Source organism: Marmota monax, unplaced genomic scaffold, assembly GCF_021218885.2.
Source record: "Marmota monax isolate L192 unplaced genomic scaffold, Marmota_monax_Labrador192_F-V1.1 WCK01_AAM20220418_F8-fsc00006, whole genome shotgun sequence".
NCBI lineage: Eukaryota > Metazoa > Chordata > Mammalia > Rodentia > Sciuridae > Marmota > Marmota monax.
In genome coordinates, this window is record NW_026693712.1 from 15,768,242 (window position 1) to 15,792,500 (window position 24,259).

General features: G+C 40.6%; 1 protein-coding gene across 7 annotated transcripts in view; it reads right to left on the bottom strand.

The window, feature by feature from the left end:
* Positions 1-24,259, bottom strand: part of Arhgap26 (Rho GTPase activating protein 26) — a 411,097-nt gene that overhangs the window by 80,583 nt on the left and 306,255 nt on the right. For all 7 annotated transcript variants that reach the window (XM_046460145.2, XM_058584255.1, XM_058584256.1 and 4 more), the window contains 2 exons: positions 21,757-21,916; positions 11,649-11,787 (listed from right to left, as the gene is read on the bottom strand). In XM_046460145.2, the coding sequence (XP_046316101.1) occupies positions 11,649-11,787; positions 21,757-21,916 (299 nt within the window). The remainder of the gene's footprint in view (positions 1-11,648; positions 11,788-21,756; positions 21,917-24,259) is intronic.

Sequence of the window (24,259 nt, forward strand, 5' to 3'; positions counted from 1 at the left end):
TCAACTTGTACAAATTTGTCTATGTCTACCTTCCTCAGTAGACTATAAGAAACTTAACACAAAGCTTTAAAACCAAAATTGAAAACAACATTATATAAAGGTGTTTTGCTTTCTAGAATATCAGAATCCCGATTTTCATAAGATATAATTCTAAAAACTGGATTTAGATAAGAGCTTTTAAGAACATGTCTATTGTGACAGTATTGCAGACTGGTGTCTCATGAGCTAGTAGGGAAGTCTCCAGCAAACAGAGCACAGTATTTGTCTGAAATAAACCTGTTAAAGAAAGAAGATAGTGTGGAGAATAAGAACTTGACCCACTATGGACTAGAAAAGTCAACAAAATAAAACAACTAATTCAACTTGAAGGTTTCTAGTATTTCATTTACTGGAGGATATAGGCATTCTTTTCTTAAAAAAGGAATTCTTTTTGAGGTTCTAGTTTGATATGTATGTGTGTATGTATAAGGATAGACAGAGACAGATAGGGCTCTTTCACAGATGTACAACATATAACATAACAAAACAACAATAAAAGCAAAATATCATGGAAAGGAGTTATTTGGTCAAGAAGAAAACACAAAAACTGCATCATAAAATTCCAGGGCTTTGCAGTCAAGACTGTCAAATATGCATTCTAAGGGGCAGACCCTTTATTGGCATTCCTTGGACCATGTAACAAGGAAATCCAGAAATCCAGGACAACTACAGTGTTTTAGAGATAAGCCTCATTATCTGTGGTCTCATTATAACTTTCAGATAGGCGATCTGAGCAGAAATATTGACAACCTGACTGAGGGTGAGTAGGAAGGTAAGGTTTATTCCAGGGAAGTAGAGAGTAAAATCAAAAGCAAACAAAATGTTTCAGTGGTTATGGCAAATGATATCAAGGCAAATTCTAATCTGGAATAAAATAAGGAATAAAGATAAAATGATTCAGTAATGTCCCTCAAAATAGGAGGTTGGTTTTTTTTTTTTTTTTCCTGTCTTGCAAGTAAATGAGTACCTGCTCCTAACAGAAATGCACAGGAAGAGGCAGCCTGGAAGATGTCTTTTTAAATAAAAATGAACTGAATCCTTCAAATAATGGAGCTGGACTTCCTTAAGTCACTGATGATTCAGTCCAACTCTGGTATCCTCAATCAGAAGGTATACAGAGGATTGATGGCAATTATGTTGTTGGAGGAAAAAAATTATAGGATGGTGGACTTCAAAGAAAAAACAACAACCAGTTATGAGTCAAATCAACAAGATCATAAGGAATCGTTTAAATGACAAAAGGAGAAAGAATGCCCACAATTTAGGAATGCTCCTGAAGGTTCCAGTCAGTAAGAATGTTTGCCTTTCTCAAAAGTATTGGTCCACAAGAATATTTTTTTTTGTATTAGTTTCAGAAAAATAAGAGCCCAGAAACAAGGAAATAATGAAACAAAGCCCCAAACAATATGTGTCAGTAATGTTCCTTTCATGCACATATATTATATGGACTGACAAACTGGATGTAAGCTTGGTCCATAAGGAGGCCGGCTACTCAAGGGCAGGCATGTACTGTTTGGCCACACAGCATCCATTCAAGTGACTGTGAGGTCATGGTTTACTATGTACTCCTGGTGCCTAGTCCATGTACCACATATACCAAAGCTCCATGAATGGGGATGAGATACATAATGTGTGTAAAGGTATAATCTGCAATCATACTTTATTCTGTTGGAACAGAGGTTTGTGTGATTAAATTTTTCAGGTGCATCAGACAGGGACAACTGATGTCCTTAAAACCAATGTACTGCTGACAGTGGGCAGCTTTTTCGATTTTTGTACAAATCGGGAGTGGAAAAACATGGGTATGTAACCAAATCACTGCAACTAAAAAAGGAAAGCTACAGAATAATTTTGGTGATATTGTACTTGTTCTGGGGGTTGCCATGGAAATCTGGAAGCTAAGCTACTTCACTTTCCATATTTACCAAGTGACTCCTGTTCACTCTAATGGCAACCCCATCACATACGGGAGGCAGGATCTGTGTTTATCACAGAACTCACAGACGACGCCAGGAAAGCACATACAGAGCCAAGCCAAACTCACGCATCTTGGCAGGCCTGAACACGTCTGGCCCACTGAATACGCAGAACTGGAGAGTAAATATGAAACACAGATCTTTGACGTCACTTTGGGGGAGGTTTCCCATTATGCGTGGAAGTCTGTAGGAATTCAGGCTAACATATCAGCTTTCCATGATGCCAGAGTCTTGAGGTCAAAAGGAGGGAAAAAGGACTATTCTTTCTAAGTAGCTCCTGATGCCTCACAAAACCAAAAGGAAGGAACTCTTCCTACATAATCAAATGAGGGGGGAGTTACCAGGCAGAAGGAAGTTTTGCAAAGAATCAGAGTTCTATACACACACACAAAAAAAAAAAAAAAAAAAAAAGAAAAAGAAAAAGAAAGAAAGACACAGGCAAAATACCTAGAGGCTTTCTCGTGCTATGGCTGGGAGAGGTGTACTTTCTCTTGCTTGTTAAAGTTTTGCAATGAAGTCTGTAATGTATCATCTTGATAAGATAGGATGATAATAGCATGGCAGCTTAATGAATTTTGCAATAAAAAATGATGAGTGCACAGCAATTTCTCAGTTTACCATCTCTGGGAAACACCCAAGTACATGAGAAGCTTAGAAGCTGACTTTCTGAGGCAGTTTTTTTTTTTTTTTCCCCTCCTATAGTTTTTGCTCCTGATAGTAGTGGGCATGCCAAGCCACAGTAAAATCTGAGGTGGTCTGATTTCATGCTGACTCAGTCTCAGTCTCTATGATAAAAAATAATCTTAAAAAGCAGTTTGGATGATATGTTTGGGCATACAAAAACAGTTCAGGCAATGTTTTTTAAAAAATGTTAAAAAAAAAGCTTGGGCAATGATGGATTCAACAATTTAATGGTAAGTGAAAAAATATGGCCAGTTACATTGTTTTGAGCATACACACAGTACCTGACATTAACACTTTTAACAGTTTGTCTTCAGTACAACATTTTGTCTCTGGTTTTGGTGCTGTGTGGACTGACGAATTCTTGCCCCATTGCACTCATAAGAACCTTTTTCTTTGCAAAGGGGAAAAATGCCAATAAAACTGGATTTCATGAGAGAATGGGAAAAGCACTGTGGCTGGCCTGGGATTGAACTGGTTCACAGGAATGAGACGTGGAGGCACAATGGGAGGCCTGACCATGAACCACCACCATTTCAGAAAAACCACAAGGTAGAAGTGAGCCTTAATGGCTGAGCAGGGAGTTGAATGATCAGTTGGACCATTGGACCGACACTCCACAACTCACAACTTGGCCCTCTTTTCCTACTTGAGAACTTATTTTAAGTAGAGCTTCTTGCCCTTCAACTTAGGAGTGCCTGGTGTCTGAGGGAACCCATCTAGACTGCTTACTCTGCTCCTCTCTGGAAGAAACTATGTATTTATTTATTTTTATATCATGACTCATTGCAAAATGGCTTGAGATAGTAAATGGAAGGTACAATTAGGGAGTTTTGTTTTTAATAACTTAAAAAGAAGTCAATACATAATAAATGCACATTCTTCTTCAATTTAGAAAATACAGAAAAGCATACACATAAACAAATACCCTGTATGAGCTGCCCTCCAGCTATATTTATTTTGGCATATAAATGTCCAGCTGTTCTGCTCTATGTAGGAATACTGACATGCACACACATACACACACTTTTTTCTTTTAAGAAAGAAGGATCAGCCAGGCGTGGTGGCACACACCTGTAATCCCAGCGGCTTAGGAGGCTGAGGCAGGAGCATCACGACTTCAAAGCCAGCCTCAGCAACAGCAATGTGCTAAGCAACTCAGTGAGAACCTGTCACTAAATAAAATACAAAATGGGGCTGTGGATGTGGCTCAGTGGTTGAGTGCCCTTAAGTTCAATACCTCTCCCACCTCCCACCCTCCCCTCAAAAGAAGGATCATATCACACACAGGGAAAAAGGACATAATGCTGCCTTATGTGCTTCGTTCATTTAGTGCTGATGCTCAAGATGTGAATCTTATTTAACTTATTTACTTTCTTACTGTGGTTCTGGAGGTTGAACCCAGGACTCCATGAATGTAACCACTGAGCTACAAAGGTTTTTTCCACATAATGATCATGTGATTTTTTCCACATAATGATCTACATTGAACTTTTTTCTTTCCATTAGTGTTCCACACATCATTTTTAATAGCTACATCAACTATGTGGTTTTCAATCACACACATAACCACACATAATTAAGCCAATAGCCACATTATACCTTCTGCAGCCCGTGTGACAATAGGAACCCATATGGACAAACATACTATCTGCCAAAACAAACGGGTGTGTCCAGAACGCCCAGGATCTCCAGAGGCAACCTGAGAAATGGCACATGCTACAGCTTTGACTGCTCAGAGAAAGGCATAATGTAAGCCTTTGAGTAATATGAATTCCCATTTTCAACAAGGAAGACACACATGAGAAGTATGTAAGCTGAATTCTCAATCTCTCACTAGGCCTGTCTGGGAGAGGGTCCAGGATGCATTAACTGAACTAAAAGAATTAATCAGAGCTATAATCCCAGCAGCTAGTTAACATGATCCATGTGAAACAATGGCCAGGAATCCGCTGCCACCTTCCCCACAACACTGTACAACATATACATAGGCTGCTGATGTAGTTGTACTCAAGCATCAAATGCACTCTCTCTGGAACCAGAGCAACTCAGCATCTCCCTCACTGTGGGCCTCTCCCTTGGAATCTGTAGGCTCCAGAAAGGGATTATTTCCTTAGTCAACTATAAGGTAAAACTATAGCCTGATGAAAATCATCGTAACTGTAGCTAGCTAACAGTTATTAGGTGCGTTTTATGTTCTAGGCTGAGTGTCAAGTACTTTACATGCCCTGCCTCACTTAATAATAATTACCCTCTAGGGCAGCTATTATTAGTGATCTATTTTAGAGATGAGAAAACGGAGGCTCAGAAAAGTAATGTCTTCCAGGTCTCAGAGCTGGTAGGTGATGGAGACAACAATAAAAACAAAAAACAAAACAAAACAAAAAACTCAGTATGACTATGGGGCCTCTGTTTTCAACCACCATGCCAGCTGCTTCAAAGCCCTGAGGGGAGTCAGAGATGATCTGGTAATGAATGACAGAATACAAGCAAACTTCACTGTCCCCACCTTGCTAAGCCAACTACAGTTAGCATTGGCACCACCAGGGTGCTTTTAAAAATACAGATGCCTGAGCTCTAGCCAAGATCTCCTAACTCAGAAGAGATAAAGCATCTATATTTTTAATAAGCTCCCTACAATCTAATGCACACTTAAGTCCAAGAATCACCATTCCAAGTAACTCATTTCAACCTCTTGTGTATATCCTAAAAATCTGGAACAAACTCAGTCACAAATGTCACTCTGCAACCTTTTGGAAGAAATCAAAAGGTACAAGACCTTGTTGCTGGTTCATCCAATCTCTCTGGTCTACCTTCTACAGTTGTCCTTAAAAAGTGCAGCTTGGATGTCAGTACCTTTCACCTACATATACCAGTCCCATTTCTGCTAGATGATATATTTGTGTGGAAACTTGGAGATTAAATAGTAATCTCCTTTGCTACCATCCGTCTGGCAGCACAGTTGAAAAACCACGTTCCATCTGTTCGGAGGTGATCGCAAATGAGAGTGTCTTGGCCCAGGATATTAAAATCCACTACTGAACGCATAGTACTCTTTGCAGAGTCAGTGCTAGATTTGGAGGGGAGGCGGTCATGTGGCAGCAGTCTGCCAGTTTGCATATTAAGGAACCCATTTAATATGGTTTAACTGCCCCCATGGTAGCTCTGGAAGCAGGGACAGATGGTTTTTATTGCTTCTGTAACTCAGCCTAGCAAGGTTTTTTACTTCGGTGCCTCAAGAACTGACAGAGGCACCCTTTTGGAGATAACATAAGATCCAGTGATGGGATTGTTCCTGGGTAACAAATTCCTCCACTGCCATTGGCTGATTGTATGACCACTTACCTTCTCTAGCCTTATTTACTTGTCTATAAAGTATCAATGAGGACCTACCTAATGGGATTATAAATTGTGGGATAAGAAGAGATCATGATGGGCTTTAGGAGGCATTTGGCACATGAGATGAGCTATAATTATTTTTACTTTTATTGTTATTGAATGAGGCTCAAACCTAATTGGAGGACCTCAGGGTCCTTTATCAAATGTGCCCATTCTATAGTAGCCCCCAGGTCCTAACAGGCTGACCCCCAGCTTTATAAGAGTTTAACCTCCAGGTTCCTGAGTATAACTGGAACCATCTTCCTTTGGAAGTAGGTTGGGTTTGCAGACTTGGTCACAACAGCCCACTTTCACAGAGCCACATCACCTATGGAATTGTCCCATACATTCAAACTGGAAATCTGAATAATGGCTGGCTAATGGTGTACCTTTGAGGTAGGCTGGTTAGAATTCTACTACTTCATTGCTAGTGATCTTGAGTACATTATTTATAAATATAAATAACTATAAATCCTATCGTAATAAATAAAATATAAATTGTATTTTCTTCCAACTAGAAAATATAGACATTTACCTGTGAAACAATTTTAAAGTTTAAATGATGGTGCTATATGCAGTGCCCAGAGTGAGAAACCACTTGACAAGTTACAGAGTCAGATATATTAAACATACAGAAACAGAAAACAATTACTAGGAGAAAATGTCTTCCAAGTTCATTTGGGGAAATTATTTTTCCACAGTCCTCTCCTCATTTTAGAGACTACCCACTGCTATTTACAAAAAGGACTCTCCCCCATGCTCCTTCTGTTATATACTACAGACTTCCTTTTTGTCCTTTGGGTCAGAATGGGACCCTCATTTTCTTTGGTATTTTTCTCAGAATCCTTTAAAGAAAACATTTCTTGATCAACTACAGACAACTCTGATATCTAGTCCCTCATCACTAAAACATGCAGTGGTTTCCTGATGATTTTCATGTTTTGCTATGATGTTTTCTAAACCATGCCATTTCCCACCATTCCTTTCCTCTTTTCCAAAGTTTCATCTCACGGGTACTCCCATTTCATTTCTAGCCCCATTTCTACCACACACCGCCTATGCCATGAGGAGTCACATGCTTTGTAACTGACCTAAATCTCTACCCAGCACAGAGCAGGAGAAACCATCTGGCTCCTCATTCTGGAAAGAGACCACTGTCATTTTAAAGACAGCTTTACCTTTCGGGAAAAGGAAAAAGCCATCTGAGAAGACTCCACACTCATTCCCATAGGACAAAGAGGAAGAGTCATGGCAGGTGTCTGGGCACACAACTGGTCTACCGACGTGGAAGGATAAACTCCTCTGGGAAACAAGGACACCTCAGTAAGCATCAGCTATTATACCAAACGCTTCTATGAGTCTGAAGTACAGGTACAAAGACAGAGGACTGCTTCTATCAAACTCCCAAGGTGACTTTCAGGAGTGTCCTCTATGGGAAAGAGAAGGTAAATGACAATCTGAGGCAACAAGTGTTGGCACAGAATCAACTCAGAGAAAAGAATGGGCTGCAACTTGTGCACAGAGCAGGCCACTGTAGAGAGGTGGGGGAAGCTACAATGAAGATGAACAGCTGGGACTTCTCCAAGAAAGGCACCTAAGTGGACTACTACAGAAACCTCCACACCGTTAAGCATCTCAATTAGAGACTGCAGAGGTGGCTGGCCAACGAATGCAGAGAGCATAATACTTCAGTGGTTCAGTGAGGAGAAAAAGGACCTGGACTCAAAAGATAAAGATAAAAGAAAAAGGAGCATGGACTCAATATCAGATACCAGGCAGACACATGTAAGAGGAAAGGAACTTTGGAACAGTATGGGATGGCGAGTCTGAAGGGAGAGAAGAGGTATGTGTGCATGTACTCATGCCTTTGTGTGAATGTGTGTCCACACAGTACAGTCGCTCAGACAGGGTATTTGCTCTGGGGCAAGAACATGAAGAAAGGTAAGGTCACATTAAACCTGCACAGGTATCACAACAAACCCCACATGTACAACATAATACTGACACGAATGGTGAGTGTCCACAGCTACGTACAGAGCTTCTGACAATATCAGACCCGACTGTAGTCAAGTGCACAAAAGAAACTTGAGTTTGATTTAAATTAAGAGGATATATTGGAGTCAGTCAAAATTAAGGTTTAGAACTGTGAATTTCAAACTAGGGGACCCATTCCACAGGTGGTACACTAGCTAATTCTAAGGTGGGATGTGGATGAACATTTTTTTTTTCTTAATGGCTACATTTTATTTTAATGAACAATAGAAAATCATACAGTGAAACCATTAAATTAATATTTTTAGAGATTTTACATATTGAGATTAGGCCACATAAAGAAATGCATTGCTTTAAAAATCATTTTAAAGTACCTGGAACAAACAGTAATCATGAGTTATGTGATTGTGGCCCTAATAGCGAACAGAGATTTATGTCAGTGATTGAAGTTTAGGAAGCACTGAGCTTGGTGTGTAAAGAAGCCTTAAAGTGAAGAACATCATTCTATAGGAACATGCATTTTTTTTCCTACAAATTACTTGCATAATCTTCACCTGTACTTTAACTCCAAAGAGTGCTTTCTTTAAAAAAAATATTTATTTTTTTTAGTTGTAGTTGGATACAATATCTTTATTTAACTTGTTTATTTTTATGTGGTGCTGAGGATTGAACCCAGGGCCTCACACATGCTAGGTGAGTGCTCTACCACTGAGCCACAACCTCAACCCTTCCAAAGAGTGCTTTTAATAAAGTTCTCTGCCTTTGTCAACAGACTAGACAAAGGGAAGGTGAAGGGTGTGGAAACTTTTCAGTGCCCATCTCCTGTTGGTCTGACAGTGATGAGGGCATTGCCACCCAGGAGGTGTGAGCCCTGCAGCTCAGGCCTCGTCTTCCCCGTGCATGGACTCTCCCTCCTATGCTACAATGTTTGCCACATCAGCCTGGATATCACTCCAGTTTCCCAGAGAAAAAGGTGTGTTCAAAACAAACTATAAAACACACTCACATATTTATACTTATATATACTTTCTCATATGTATATACATTCACAGACTTTTCAATTAAAATGTTTTTTTTTTTTTCTCTAAGAAAGACGGGAAGCAATGTTACCACCAACATCTGAGAACGTGGAGACTGCAGCCCGTTTCTGGGGTTTGCTTCCTCTTGTTGAGAGGAAAGCTCTGTCATTTTCCTGTCTCCCATCAGCACTCGCAGACACAGCAGCTTGTTCTGGGGCTTAGGCAGGTCTGCTTTCACACATCCTCAACTTTTATCCTCTGCCTTATATGATAAAATTAATCTTGGACAAAGATCTAATTGATTTTCTCCTCATCTCTGTCCTTCCCGACATGCTCCAGAGTGTGCTTTAAGACCCATTCCAAGGCTGCTTCTGTGCCAGTGTGACCACAAACCCAGCACTATCTTAAGCTTAGGGGAATTGACCAACACTGCCTGGCTTACCCCAATCTTTGCTGTATGTTGCTTTGTAGGAAACCTTAGGTGACCATGGCTTTCCTGGAAACTTGAGAGGCACCGTACCCTGTAGCCTAATGCCTGGATTTTTCAGTACATGGAGGTGAGATCAGTCCTGTTCCACAGTCTTCTTGTTATACACAGAGGGGCCAAGGCTATGTGCATACCATGGAAAGAATGAACCCAAACAGATGCTTAAGAGGAATGTGGGCTACTATTAGGAGGGAAGCTAGTGCCAGGATAGGGTCAAAGTCATCAGAGTGTACATATCCACTGACCTAGAAATGTTTTTAGGAATTTATCTTAAGGAAATGATCATGAATATAAGCAGATTTACATAGAAGAATGATAATAGTAGCTTTACTTATTAAAACAAAATATTCACAAGAACCCAAATGGTGCTAAACATCAGGATGCAGCCTTCTTGTGGGATACTGTGACATCCTGAAATGCAGTGAGGGTAGGAGGCAGGGAAGATTTGCATTCTGGACTTAAGATAAGGAAGGCTGTTACTTTTGAAATACAGGGATTAAACAAAAAATCACCCCCCCCCAAAAAAAACCCAACCTTTTTTATGACAAAGAAAATGACAGATCTCAATCCAGATATGGAACCTTTCCTCTTCAAGGCAAAGCAGTCACTGTCCTCTTTGTGCTTTTGCTGGACCTCACACAGATCAGCAGCAATAATTATAACAATAATACCACCAGGCCAGCTTTTACTGAGCACAGACTCTGCACCTGACACTGTTTGAACCACTTTCATCTGCACAATGGCCCTGTGATGCCCAGCAAAGCTGGAGGCCTCTACTCCTGTAGTATCCCACGCGGCTCTCCTACTGCAACAGCTGAGATGAGACTGTCTGTGTTAGGGCCCGGTACCTGATTACCACCAAGAATGTAGAAACCTTGAGAAACCATTATTCCTCTTTTCCAGAAGTGAAGATAGGTCACACAGAGCTGGGGGGGCAGCAGAGGTAGAACTCCCATGGGGGCCACCGGGGGTCACAGCAGGTCAAGCTTACCTCCAGGGCATTCTACTGCCTCCCCTGATGCACATTTCTCTATGCTGACTTACCACTGTGTGCTCACTGGGCTATTTCCCTTACTCTGTTTTGAGCTGCTTAAAGACAAGGCCCCATTTTTTACATTCCCGCCTGTGGCAGGCATCACATAAACCGACAGCTGCATGTACGAACCAGCCTTGGTAACTGCGTGCGATTAAACAATAACTAATAATGGTAGCAGCCATTCTCAGTTAATGATCCTTGCCCTGTTCCAGGCTTTGGGCCAGATGTTGAAATGCCTAATTCCACTTAATCCTACTTCTCTAAGGGGGCATTTTCATCCCTGTTATACAGGTGAGCAAACTGAGCCTGAGAGAGGTAAAAGGCTTGCCCTCGTGGAGATGCTGGCACAAGAACCAGTGCCTCCCTGCAGAGCTGGAGGCCTGCTCTCCCTCCCTGCACAAGTCTCTTATTACAGAAGCTGAAGGAAGATAGGGCAGTGTAAGGTCTAATACCTGATCCCTACAAAGAACTCAAAAATCCTGGAAGGAAAAAACAATTTGATACATTTGCTGTCTGGAACAAGGAGGACTTATTCTCTAATTAATTCATTAATAAGTTCCATGTATTTTAAAATGCCAACTCTACACCAGGCACAGAGTAGAGAAAGGGCAAGGAGAACCAGGTCCCGCCCTCACAAAGGCACATTCTAGTATTCCACATGACTCCCTCTAATGGACATTCAATTACAAACTGAGAAAAGAAAAGGAAATCAATTCTATGGGAGCTACTAAAACTAAGGGGCCAAAGAGGCCACAGCTGACCTCCTGCTGTTTGGCATGGAAAAGAAACTCAGGTGTTAGTCCACAGACCTGCAAAGAGAATCCTCAACAGCACCCCCTGCCTTTCATTCTTGGCAGTGCTGCTTCCTGTCCTACCAGGGTTACTCAGCAAATGGGACTTGATGGGCATTATGAAGCCCAGTCTTCAAGCACCCAAAAGGCCAGCAGCATACAGAGAGACCAGAGGTGTCCATCCCGAGCAGTGGAGGCAGCATGGGATGTCCCTGAACACCACACTGTTCTAGAGCAGCAGGGACTCACGTTTCTCTGTTGATTGCATGGCATGGAAGAGTGTCAGGGGCCTCTCGCTGCAGGATGGGGGCTTGGAGTCACCACTCTTCTTCCGAGACAGGTGCAGCTGGGCATTGGTGAGTGGCACATCAGGTAGGGTGTTAAATATCTGCAAAGGAAGTTTCACAAAAAGGTTACACAATTCTGCAGATTAGGAAGAAAGCACAGGTCTGAATTGGTACAATTGAAAGTTTGGTGGTGACTTAGACTCAGCAAGAAAAGATCAGAAAAGATCACAGGCACATGCTCAGGAGTCCACCATGAACAGTTCTAAGAACATCAAACCCCCTCCTTCTAGAGCTGGTCCCAGAGTTTGATAACCGTTCACTTCCACTTCTAACTCCTGCCATACTTTTTATGAATCCTCTTTTTGTTCTCTTCTCTGGGAGAAATAGGAAACAGCTGAGATAAATATAAGCAACTGTCTGTTAACAGTACTTAAAGCTTTTTTAATCTTTGTCCAGAACCAATTAATCAAAATCCCTTTACCTTTTTCCATTGGTTTTATTTCCCAGTTCTTGATAATGTTTTACAACTTTCTTAGACTGTGAAAACTATATTTAAATAACATTCCAAGAACAACCCAGAGCAGGCTGCCCTCTCCCCTCCTCCTCAACTGCCCTCAATGGGAGCATCCTCTCAGCTTAGCAGCCCTGTTATCTGTGAGGCTGAGCGTCTTTTCCTTGCTTAAAAAATGTGTGTGTGTGTGTGTGGTTGCTTTTTTTACCCTGGAGGAAAGTGTGTGTGTATATATACATACTAAAGACAATTTGGAAAATGAAGAAAAGATTCAAGAAAAAAAAAAAACTGAGCTTCTCCCAATTGTACTACTTGCAGGTAATCACAATCAGCATTTGGGTTTTATTTCTCTATGAGCTTTTTTCTTTGGAGCTATTATCATTATCATCATCATCATCATCGATAGCTAAAAAAGTGAGAATAAAATGATAGACAATGAACTTAATTTCTTAAAAAAAACAAAAATGAAAAAAGAAAATGAAGACAAAAATTATCACAACTCTTACCTTTTTTTCTTCAGACAAAAGTATTCTAGAATTTACTAAATATAATAGCCATCACTTACATGGTGCTACCATGACTACAGCAGCTGTCACTCACGGCAGGCTCCCTAGCTACCAGTCACTGCACTCTATGCATACACAGCTGGCTTAGTTCTCAGCAACATTCCATATGACAGCTAACATCCTCAACATTTCATAAGGAATTGAGGCACAGAGGGATTAAGTTGCTACAACTATACATATAATTACAGATGATAACACAGGGCTTTTTTCCCCAGATTCCTTTTTAAATTCATATAATAATACTCATTCATCTAATCAGCAAAATTCTTTTGAGTATCTACTTTATACTAGGCACTCTGGGCATAACAGTGAATTAGACAAATATGTTCCCTGTGGTTAGAGACTTCGGTTTCTATAACTATGATTTAGTAAGTATTTGCCACACCAGGCACTAGGTAAAGTGCTTTGCATGAATTCGCATTTAATACTACACACACTTTTCCATAGTGGAGATTATATTCTTTACACAGCTTTGTATCCCACACATTTCATCTAACATTATATTGCAGCATTTCCTTTCATTAAAAAAGAATCTTCAGATTTGATTCTTGATGGTTACATAACCTCCTAATTGAGCTGTCCAAATTTATCGATCTATTCAATACCATCTCTTATCTGAAATAAGTCTCCTTCTGGATTTTTTTTTTTCCTTTATAACAGTCATGAGTCACAAGAGGTGAATGCCCCGTGCTTCACCTATGGTGGCCTCAGACACCCCAGAATCTTTCTTTTGTGTGTGCATTTAAAAGAAAGATTCAAAAGCTGATATATAGAAAGCAAAGTCATAAGAATTATCACAATTTCAGCCCAAACAGCTGCTCTCCCTGAGTTGGCAGGTCCTTGGGCTCCAATGATACCAGCCAGCTGGTTAAGTCAGTCTTGCTCCCAAACACAGCTGTCTGAAGGCAGCATTATCCTATCTTCCCTAGGGGACTGAAAATTTGCAGCAAGACAAACTGAATCACTATACAGAGCTGAGATAAACTGGGGCAAGGGGTAAGAAGAGAAGACTTAAAGCAAAAGCAGCAAGATACTCTTGCTTCCAGAGCAGTCGGAACCCCTAATAACAACTTGCCAACACTTCACATCTCCCATCTCTTTTTGAGTTTCTGCAATGGAAGACAAGGAAAAGATTATGGTTGTTGAGCTCTAGGACTACAGTCTCTAAGAAGCTTTCTCCCCTCTTGACCTTGTTCACCAAACAATGGTGAGCCATGGCTGCTCTTAGGTGACATCCTAACTGTGCACCATTATCATCAGCATTTTAAAATGGCTCCTACACACGCCTGTGAGCACCTGCCAATCACTGTTCTAGGTGTTGCACACAACTCATCCCCAAGCTGAGGGTCAGCTCAATATAATAAGAAGAATGACTGTTTCAGTGAGGGATCTCCTGACCTTCCACCCAGTTAAGCAAGACAGGCACCAGGGCTGTAGTGGTCATCCATTCTGCAGGTTCTCTCCAGCTAATCTTCATACAGAAGCTGGTGCCCCCAAACCCACCAGAAAGGATTCAACAAATCATGGCATTTCTTGGTACCGTTCTGCCTCTAGCCTCAGGTACAGCACCTTCAGCAATCTCTAGCTAAGAGCATTTGAAAACTAATTCATGTAGGGCACAGTAGCACATGCCTGTAATCCCAGCAGCCTGGGAGGCTAAGGCAGGAGGATCAAAAGTTCAAAGCCAGTCTCAGCAATTCACTGAGGCTCAAAGTGAAATCCTGTCTCAAAATTTAAAAAATTTTAAAAAAAGATTCAATGCCTGGCATCCCCCCCCCCCAAAAAAAAAAAAACCCACCTGAAAACTGATTCAGACTTAGTGATCTGCCTGGTTCTCATACCCACCCTCACCTTCTTTACCTCTGGCCTCCAGACTTTGTCTCTTTTCCTAATGAGTAACTGTGAATGAGATCTTCACCTAACTACAATGGAAACAAAGATAATGAATATTTTTAAAAATTTCATCTATCAATGAAGATGGGAGCATTTATACTCTTTCCTAAGAGTCATAGTAAATGTTGGAGAAACAAAGAAGAGTTAAGTTGTAAGAAATCACCATGGATTTTTAGACAGATGCATGAAAAATTGCTTTCAAAACAATATTCTTACAGAGCACAGCAGGAAGAACATGGGGACACATGAGGGAGAATTTCACTCTGCTCAATGGCCGCTTTCTTTAAAAGAAAAGTTATTTGAGCATAACAGAATCAGCTCTAGGAGGGAATTTTCACTGTGGGTGAGAGCTACAGTCCCAAAGGCTAGCTCTCTAGGTTTCATTGTGAGCCATGCACAGACTTCTGAGAGTCCATGAGGCTCTTCTAAAGATCAGTTGCAATGATGTGCAAGTGGGCACACTGCAAAACATAAAGTGCCAGGCTGGGGCCTGTTATCCTCATCATATTACACACTGTCCAAGGTGCAAGGGCATCTTTGTAAATTAGATCAAGTTAGAACAAGTGACACAAATGTTCAATTAAAGAGTCTGGGAAATCGTTCCCCACATTGCTGCTTCTTGTTTAACTCTAAAACATGAACACAAGCAAGATGATCTTCTGGCCACCAGCTAGCCAGGCCCAGGGTTTGCTCCTGTTTAAAAGTCCAAGTTGGAATTCTGAGGAGAATCTGAATTATTCATGTTTTGTTGGTTATTCCAATCCCATTTCATTTAGAAGAGTTGATTTCAAGATAAGCAAATGAAGTTTTCTTCAGGCTGTCGAGAAGCATCTGTACAAGTGACCTGCTACAGTGAAAGAATGAGCTCATGTGATCTATGTGCGATGGATTTATGGAGTTTTACCATTTGGCTAGAACAATCTATTCATTTCACACAGACTTTCCAAATTAACACAAAATGGGGAGATTTATTCTGTGTCCCAAGTGTCTTGCTAATACTGACCAATTTACAAACTAATTCTGATTTAGTCAGGAATGCCTTGGAGATGAAAGTAAGGAAGACTCTAAGCCTTCTGGAAGCTACTGGAGAATAAAACTATAAAATAAAAATATAACTCTAGGTAACCCTTCCATGTATCCCCAATTTCAAGCTTCCTATAAGTGGAATTAACATACCCCCAAACACCAAGCTACTGTTTTCCCTTCAACCACCTGGGCTGTGGTTAGGATTGTTTTGGTCCCTGTGGTCACACAGCTGAGTCCTGGGTCTGCTAATTATTCCGTAGGCAACAACAGAGCTACGCTGTCCCTACTTACCATCACTGACATCGTTGACATCGCCACAGCACCATTTAAAAGACAGGGAGAGAATTTAGAGAATTTATATAGGTGGAAGACAAACGTACTTTGGAGCTAGGTGGACTGGTTCAAATCCTGGCTTTGCCACTTATTAGCTGTTTGATCTCAGTGAAGGTCTTTAATCTGTCTGAGTCTATTTTGCTTGTGTAAATGGGGATCCAACATCTGCCTTGCAGAGCTCTTAAGAAGAAAATGCACTTAAATACTAAAACGTCTGATAAAGAGGAGGCTGGAAGTAGTGTTAGTGTAAACGACAGTAAAAATAACCAAAATTTGTTGAGTATAGCAGCTTACTATGCTAAATTGTTTACATGGATTATTTACTTGGATTATCTGATTTAATAACTCTAGAAGGGAGATATTATTTGTGCATTCTATAGATGAGGAAAAAGATCCATGGAGATTAAACTCATTTGGCCAAGGTCACAGATAAGGAGTACAACTGGACAGGAAACTAGATAGCTCTAGTATCTTAGTCACTTTTGGTCTTTATACCTATTTTTAATTGGAGAGAGAACAAAATGGAAACAGCATAAGTTTGGGAATCTGACATATCTGATTGTAGTCATTTACCAGTCCTGTGACCTTGAGTAAATTATATAACTCTCTGACCTTCAGCCGCCCCATCTGTAAAATGCCTCAGGACTAAAGTGAGGACTGAACACCTAACAATTTGGCCTTCACTGTTCAAAAGGCATTATTTTATTCAATTAAAAAAAGGAGATATATAAAGAATAAGAAGGGAAATAATGAGATTCAAAATGAATTATTTGTAGTCGGGACACAAGGATTTAATTTATAAGCGTAAATTTAATTACTGCTCTTTGCAAAACATTGATCTTAACTGCCTACAGCAATGTCAGAATCTGCTGTTCTTTTCCCCTTGTGTGGTCTACAAAATTTGTTTCTCTGGTCCCCTCTGGCCTATCCTGATGTTACAGAGCATTGACACTTGTGGAATTTGTTCCGCTGTGTCACATACACATTTTTACACCTTTTCCAATCCCATCTGTCAAGCGCTCCTGCAATTTAAAAGGATTAGGAGTCTCCCTGTAATGTGTGCGCTGTACTCTTTGTCATGTGCTGTGATTTTTATGGGAGGAAAATTAGGTCATGATGAAGAGCTCCTGGTCTATAACTGCAAAGTAGCTTGGAGACAATAAATCATCAGCGGAGGCCAGCAGATTACAATGCAAAACGGAAAAGGTGCATGTAGGAAAAGGGTCGGAGCATTTTCTTGCACATAAATACATCAGGGTCCCCTGTAATCTGGGGCTGGCTTGCTGGATCTCAAGAGCATCTGCCAGAGGAATGGAGGGCTAGGGTTACTGAGCGTGGCTCGCGGCTCATGGTTCATGCCTCCTGACAGCACAGCATAGGCAGGAGAAGCCATAAACCCACATCTTTACATGGGAGAACCAGGCAAGCCTTGGCAGGGCTGGGCTGCAAGTGCGAAGGAACCAAATTCAGAGGCTGTAACTGCAGAGAGGTTTTCTAAGGACAGCTGGAAGTCCTACGTCCTGTTGATATCAGCATTTTGGCAGAGGGATCAACAATTTGGAAAGCAGTTTGGGGAATTTTATTAAAAATCTCACAAAAGGAACCAAATACACTTGGTAACTGAGGGTATATATAGATGGCTGTGATTTTCCATATCTCTAGAAGATTCTATTTCCTGTTATCTTTGCTGAGAGAGAGGAAAAAACTAAAACACAACAACTAACTTCATCTCTATTCAAACAGTATTCAAGTAGCCTCCCAGCCCGGCATGGTGGCTCATTCTTGTAATCCCAGTGACTAGGGAGGCTGAGGCAGGAGGATGGTGAGTTCAAAGCCAGCCTCAGCAACTTAGCAAGGCCCTAAGCAACTTAGTGAGACCCTGACTCAAAGTCAAAATTAAAAGGGCCAGGGATGTGACTCAGTGGTTAAGCACCCCTGGGTTCAATCCCTGGTACAAAAAACAAACAAACCAAAAAACCAAAACAAATAAAGTAGCTTCCCAATTCAATCACTCCTTTATCTGGGGCCTATTAAAAGGGAATGTATGAGTTCAGATCCACAGACATTAACATCACTTGCCGCTAAAAGAAGAAAATGTTCTATGACACAGCATTCCTGCCCAGCACACAAGTAAATCAAGCTTGCTTCTGAATCTAATAAGGACAGGATGAAAAAGAGTGCCAGGAATTATTTCAGTGCATCCAGGCACACCTTACTATTATTGTTTTATTAATTTTTCATATCAACAAGTATTAAATATTAAGGAAATGAAATCCAACTGCCAAATACCTAATGGTTGCCAAATCAATTACATATTGATGTACATTGTGTGTACAAAGTCCAACACTGGTCAATGGATGTCAATGCCACCAATATTTTCTTAAATGTAGTTCAAGGCAGATTCATGAGCCCTTTTATGGGCCCTGCATTTTGTTAAATGCAGATCAAGGCAGTTTCTTGATATGGTTATTCTTCCTAGACACCCCAAAATTTCAGTCAATGGCAAGTAAACCTTCAAAAAACAATTAAAAGGAAAACCTTACAAGAAATCACAAAATTTTTAGTTTGGGGATATCTTGGTCAATAACAATGTTTAATATTTTGTTTTGTTTTAAAATCTTAACTAGAAGCATATAAATGTCCTCTACAACCCCAAGAATTTTCCTATTTTAACACTCACAGAAATAAGCTGTATGTTTGGGGAAAAGATTCTGCCCATACAGAAATGGCAACTTTAAATAACAGACTGTTGTCTTAAGGTAAGAATGGTAAGAGTCAAAATCTTTGCCCTGTGAGCTCTCAAGTCAAACTTGACTACAGATAAAAACAGTCATACCCTCAAGTCTATTCTTCTTTAGAATGTCATATAATCCAAGCAGGGTCCAGGCTATAGTCTCATTGATGGGAAATGATGCTGAGTTAGTATGGTCAACTCTCTGGTTTCATTATTTAACAGGTGATTTTCCAGGGATGTTTTTCTAAAGTACTGAAGTAACCATTTGGATGACTGGAAAACCTACTCTACTTGGAAACTCTGAGAGCTCCCAGTTTTCAGGAGTAAATTTAACTCTTTTTCCATAGCTTTCCAAGACTCTTGACAAAGGGGCTGAATCCAGCCTCGTGACACCATCTGTCCCTACCTGCTAACATTCAGCCCACAGTCCTCTCATGAATATGTCATTTTAACATTTATAATTTGATTAATGTTGTTCTCTTGGAAAGCTGATGCTCCTGTCTCCACTCTTCTGCTGCCTACAAAACTTCCATTTATCAGTCAGAGCCCAGTGCCAGCAGAATTAACTGATCTCTGCTCAGTGGTGCCATCATACTTTATTTATCTTACTTTAGCACACTGCATAATGGTTAGTTATATCCTGATAAAATAGGAGTGCCTATCTTATTTATCTCTGGTCAACAGTCAATACCCAATACATGGTTACTGCAGTAAATAGAGATGAACAAGAGTGGATTTCTATAGCATGGATTCTAAAGTGGTCCTAAGTTCAATACTAGTTCTTCTCCTAAAAAGCTGCTGCTTAATTTCTCCATACTTCAGACTCAATGTCTAAGACAGAGCTGAAAATATTGACCTTATTTGAAAGTAAATGAGATGGTAAAGCGGCTTAGCACAATATCTTGTATGCAATAAGTTGTAAGTGAAAGTTAGCTATTATTATCACAATTATTACTTCTAGATTACATTCATTAATAAGATCTACCAGCTTCAACTGAATAAATAAACTGGTATATATTACCAATATGGGAAAAGAAAAATGACCATGAGCCCCCAAACAATACTATATCTTTTGGCTTTTTCCTTCCTACCTCTTTCCACATTGGGATATTTATTTCCTAAAACTGTGCAAACACTGCTCCTTCAGGGTCTGTTGGGGAAGGGGCAGAAAGAGCTCCTGGGCCACCTTGACAAGGTAAGTGTGTGTCCCCATGCTTTCTCTCCCAATAAGAGGAGTGTGGGAAACACCTCAGCAGGCCTCCCATCAAGGACACAGGTGGCTCTCTGGGGAAGAGGCTCAGCAAGGCTGTTTCCATGCACACAGGTACTATCTGCAGGGGATCTGGGTGTGCCAGGGACAACATAAAGGAGCTCATCTTCATTTTAAGCCTTGGGTTGAATGCCTTGCATTAACCCTTAGTAAATAAGACAGACAGGAGTAGGAAGAAAAAATCTTATGCCTTAGCCAGTTAGAACATAGAGGTCTTTTTCCTTCTGCTGAAAAAAATATGTCAGATTAAAGAAACTGAATTTTCTAGCCAGCAAGTATTCCATCTCTCTCTCCCTCTCCTTTTTAAATGTCAGTTTTAGAGACAAAAATGTCTTACACATTTTTGAGTTAGGGAAAGGTGAAGGGAGAGCTGGAGGCTGGGAGTGTTTGTCGTTATGAACAGAGATCCAGGTGGGCTTCACTCCAAATGTCTCAAGGGAGTGAGGAAATACCATGTGGCTTCATGGAGGAAGAGTGTTCCAGATGATGGAACAGCAACCACAAAGGCCTTGAGGTAGGTGTGTGCCTGCCATGTGAAGAACAGCAAGGAGTCAAGGCAGCTCTGCTAACAGTGGGGGATAGAGGCCATGTAGCACTTACTAGCTGGTACACAAACTGACCTTCCTGAGTGAAACAGGAAACCACCGGATGGTTCTTAGCACAGAAAACTGAAAGGACTTAACATTTAAAAAATCTGGGATGGAAGTAAGGAAGCAAACTGGGAGGCTCTTTTAAGATTCAGACAAGAGATGGTGGTGGCCTTCATTAGTGTTACCACTGTAGGTAGTGAGGAGTGGTCTGACTCTAGTTTCATTCTGCATGATTAAGTCCATTCTAGGCAAAGATTGTTTTAAAAAGAGGAACTTTTTCTTGGATTCCAGAGTTGTGGCTGCCAAATAGTGGCCAAGAAAACCCTGCACAAAATCTGGGATGCTTCATATAAAATTGCTATGTGTTAACATACTTCATAATATGGGGTGGAGGAAGGAGGAATTTTTTTTTTTTTTTTTGGTACAGAGGATAAAACCCAGAGGTACTCTACCACTGAGCTACATCCCAGCCCTTTTTATTTTTTTGAGACAGGGTCTTACTAAGTTGCCAAGGCTGTCCTTGAACTTATGATTTTCCTGCCTCAATCTCCTGAGTCACTGGGAGAAAATGTTCTTAAGGAAGACCAGAAATCTTAATGCTCTAAAAGAAAAGACAGACTATACACATGTGCATGTGTGAGCATGCACACTATGAAAAAAAAATGCGCCATTTATAAAAAGAAAAGACAAACTATAGGTTTGTGTTTCATTTATAACACAAATAAAAAAGTTCAATATTTATGATATTAAAAAACTCATAAATTCCTAAGAAGACAACTAAGTAACAAATGGGCAAAGGATGTTTCCAAAATGAGACTCGTAATACTATCTCCTTCACTAGACTATTGTGAGAATAAAATGACAACACAAGTAAAGTGTTGGGCACAGTTCCTGGCATAGGATAAATGCTCAGTAAATGTTGCCCCTTGCCACCACCATGATTGTCACCTAAACTGGCACTGTCATCACCTCAACCAATTCCCTCAGGATTATCATCACATCGAACCACCACACTCAGCACCTTCACCACCATCAGGTCATAAGAATCATCAGCAATGCAAACCTGAGTCAACTGTGAAGGTCAATATCCATGCAGTTTCCTTCCAGAGTATGTTTCACTGCAAGTGACCAAATAAATGTGTATTACCTTTTCATGGTTCTCTATCAGGATCTCGATGACAATGTTCTGAAACTTGATATCCATGATGGCTGCTACTGTTTCTTCCTGAGGCCGTAGCAAGGTGGGTCCAAACACCACCCCAAGGTTTGCCACTGTCATCAAATTCTGCTTGTGATTGTTAGCAACACTGGGAAGAAAAAGAAGAAGAAGAAGAAAAGCACAAATAAGAGAAATAGTGTATGCAGAGACAGTAACTCCCCCAACCCTTCCTGCCTGCCTCTGCGTAGGCTCCTGGTTTGTAGGAGCCAGCACTTGGGACATGCTCAGATGCCATCAACCAAAAAAGAGACTTTTCTATTTGTATTTTCATCTATCAAAGTTCACAAATTTTCATTCAGCGTCCAAGCTATCTTGCTACTTCAAGATATGGCACTCCTTATAATTTCCATTTTACCTAAAACAACCAACCAACAGATCAAAAAACCATCTACCAAATGTTGAACCTCTGCAAATCTGAATCTCTGTTCTGCGTGTTCAGGTAACTGCTAATCCCTTTTAGTGACAACTTATGTTCTTGGCTGCTGCTTAAACTACTGTGATCATTAGCATTTTCTCTAATGCAAACATAAAAATTCTTGACAGCTTTAATTCACTTGAAAACACAGACACAAAATAGGCCTAGTTTTTAAAATGGGCAGATCTGGCATTTAAAATCTCATCACGAAATTCAGCATTGACTCAAAGTATTAAAGCCCTCATCAGATGAAACATGTGGCTCACATTAACAGAAACATGTGGCGTAAACAGAAATAAAAACGCACTACAGTATATTCATGTACATGGCTATGTTTATTCTGTCCCTTCTACTCAAAATTTAATTCAGACTGCTGGCTGAAAAGGACACAGGGTTAGAAGTAGCTGGATCTGAGTAAATTGCTAAAAACATATGCATATGTTTGGATAAGCAACTACTCAAAACATATATCTAAACTCTGCATCTAGGCTTCCATGACCTAGTTTTAAAACTTAATTGTTTGTTTGTTGGCCCTGGGTATAAAGACACAAGTTTCCTACCGGCAACAAATAAGTTAAAAGTTCACACCATTCAGTATGGTCAAGAAAATACCAGGAGCTCCCCTAAATCACCTGTTGGAAGAAGGAAGTTACTCATTACTAATTTGAATCCAAAGAGAAACTGGGCAGAGATGGGCAGTTTACACAGACCTACCTCCCTAGCATTTAGTGCTATTTATACTGAGCATTTTTTCACACAATTCTATAAATGCCTACCCTGTTTCTCTTGCATATTTCTATTTTGTAAAAGGAAAAGTGATTATACTACCTTCAATGCCAGTTTTAAAACTGAGCCTTTATTGAAATACATCAACCAATTTTATAAGCAGATGTGAGTTTTTCTGTAACTTTTTAAAGTGAAGAGTTTAATTTAACTTCCTCCTTTGAAAGGGGAGGGTGTGGTTAGGTCTATGGAACTTTAACTGTGGCACAGTCCAGTCAGAAAGACAGTGTGCTTTTTGAATGCTAAGCAACACCTGGAGCAGGGAGACCTGCCCCAGGCATCCAGGCCTGCTTTGGTCCACACAAGGATGTTTTCTAAGCTTTTTCTTAGTTCTAGCGGAGTCTCCTGGGTTTACTTAGAGTTTTCCATTCTACCCAGAACTTCATCATGTTGCCAGTCCGAAAAGAGTTAATCAGATGGTCAAGTTTGTACCTGGCAAGGAGGAGAGACTTTGGTCCTGTGCCTCTATCAATCAGCAAGTATGTATATTTACAAGCTGCTTGTAACATCACTGCTTTCCACATTAGCTCCTAATGTGTGGGAAGGGAATTCTCTCTCCTTATACTTCCCCTCCCAAATGAGCTAAGTCATTAGGCTTATCCCTCTTTCCACAAAAGTCCCTTGTGCAAGTGAATCAACAAGCTATTTATGTATGAAGGCACTTTCAAATTGTAAACTATTCAATAGAAAAATACAGGGTTTGGAAGATGAGTTTTTTACCCTAACTGGCCAGACTACAGCACCTCTTGGTCCAGCTTTACCTGCCAGACACCACCAGCTACTATCTGACACCCAGCTCTGACTATTCCACTGCTGGCTGAAAAGGACAGTATCTTACACCTCTCCTGATTGTTGCAGATAACACAATGGCACAGCATGTGAAGTGTTTAGCAACACTTCTGTTGTCTGATAATAATTACAATAAACCTGTGGTGGGCCTCAGTTATTTATTTGTTTGTTTCTCAGAAGTGGGTTAAGCTAGGGCCTTGCCCAGTTAGGCAAGTGCTCTGCCACTGAGCTACGCCCAAGTCTGGAACTCTCAGCACACCTTCACCCAACTCGCTAAGCCTTCCTCTGCCACTTCCCAGCTCTGGGTCCGTGTGCAAATAACTCAATGTACTAAAACCCTAAGCATTTGGTTCTTCCTCTTAGAAAAAAGGGGAGCTTGAGGTAAACAACACATCTACTTTGTGGGTTGTGCAGATTAAAGTGATAGTACTTGGGAAATGCAGT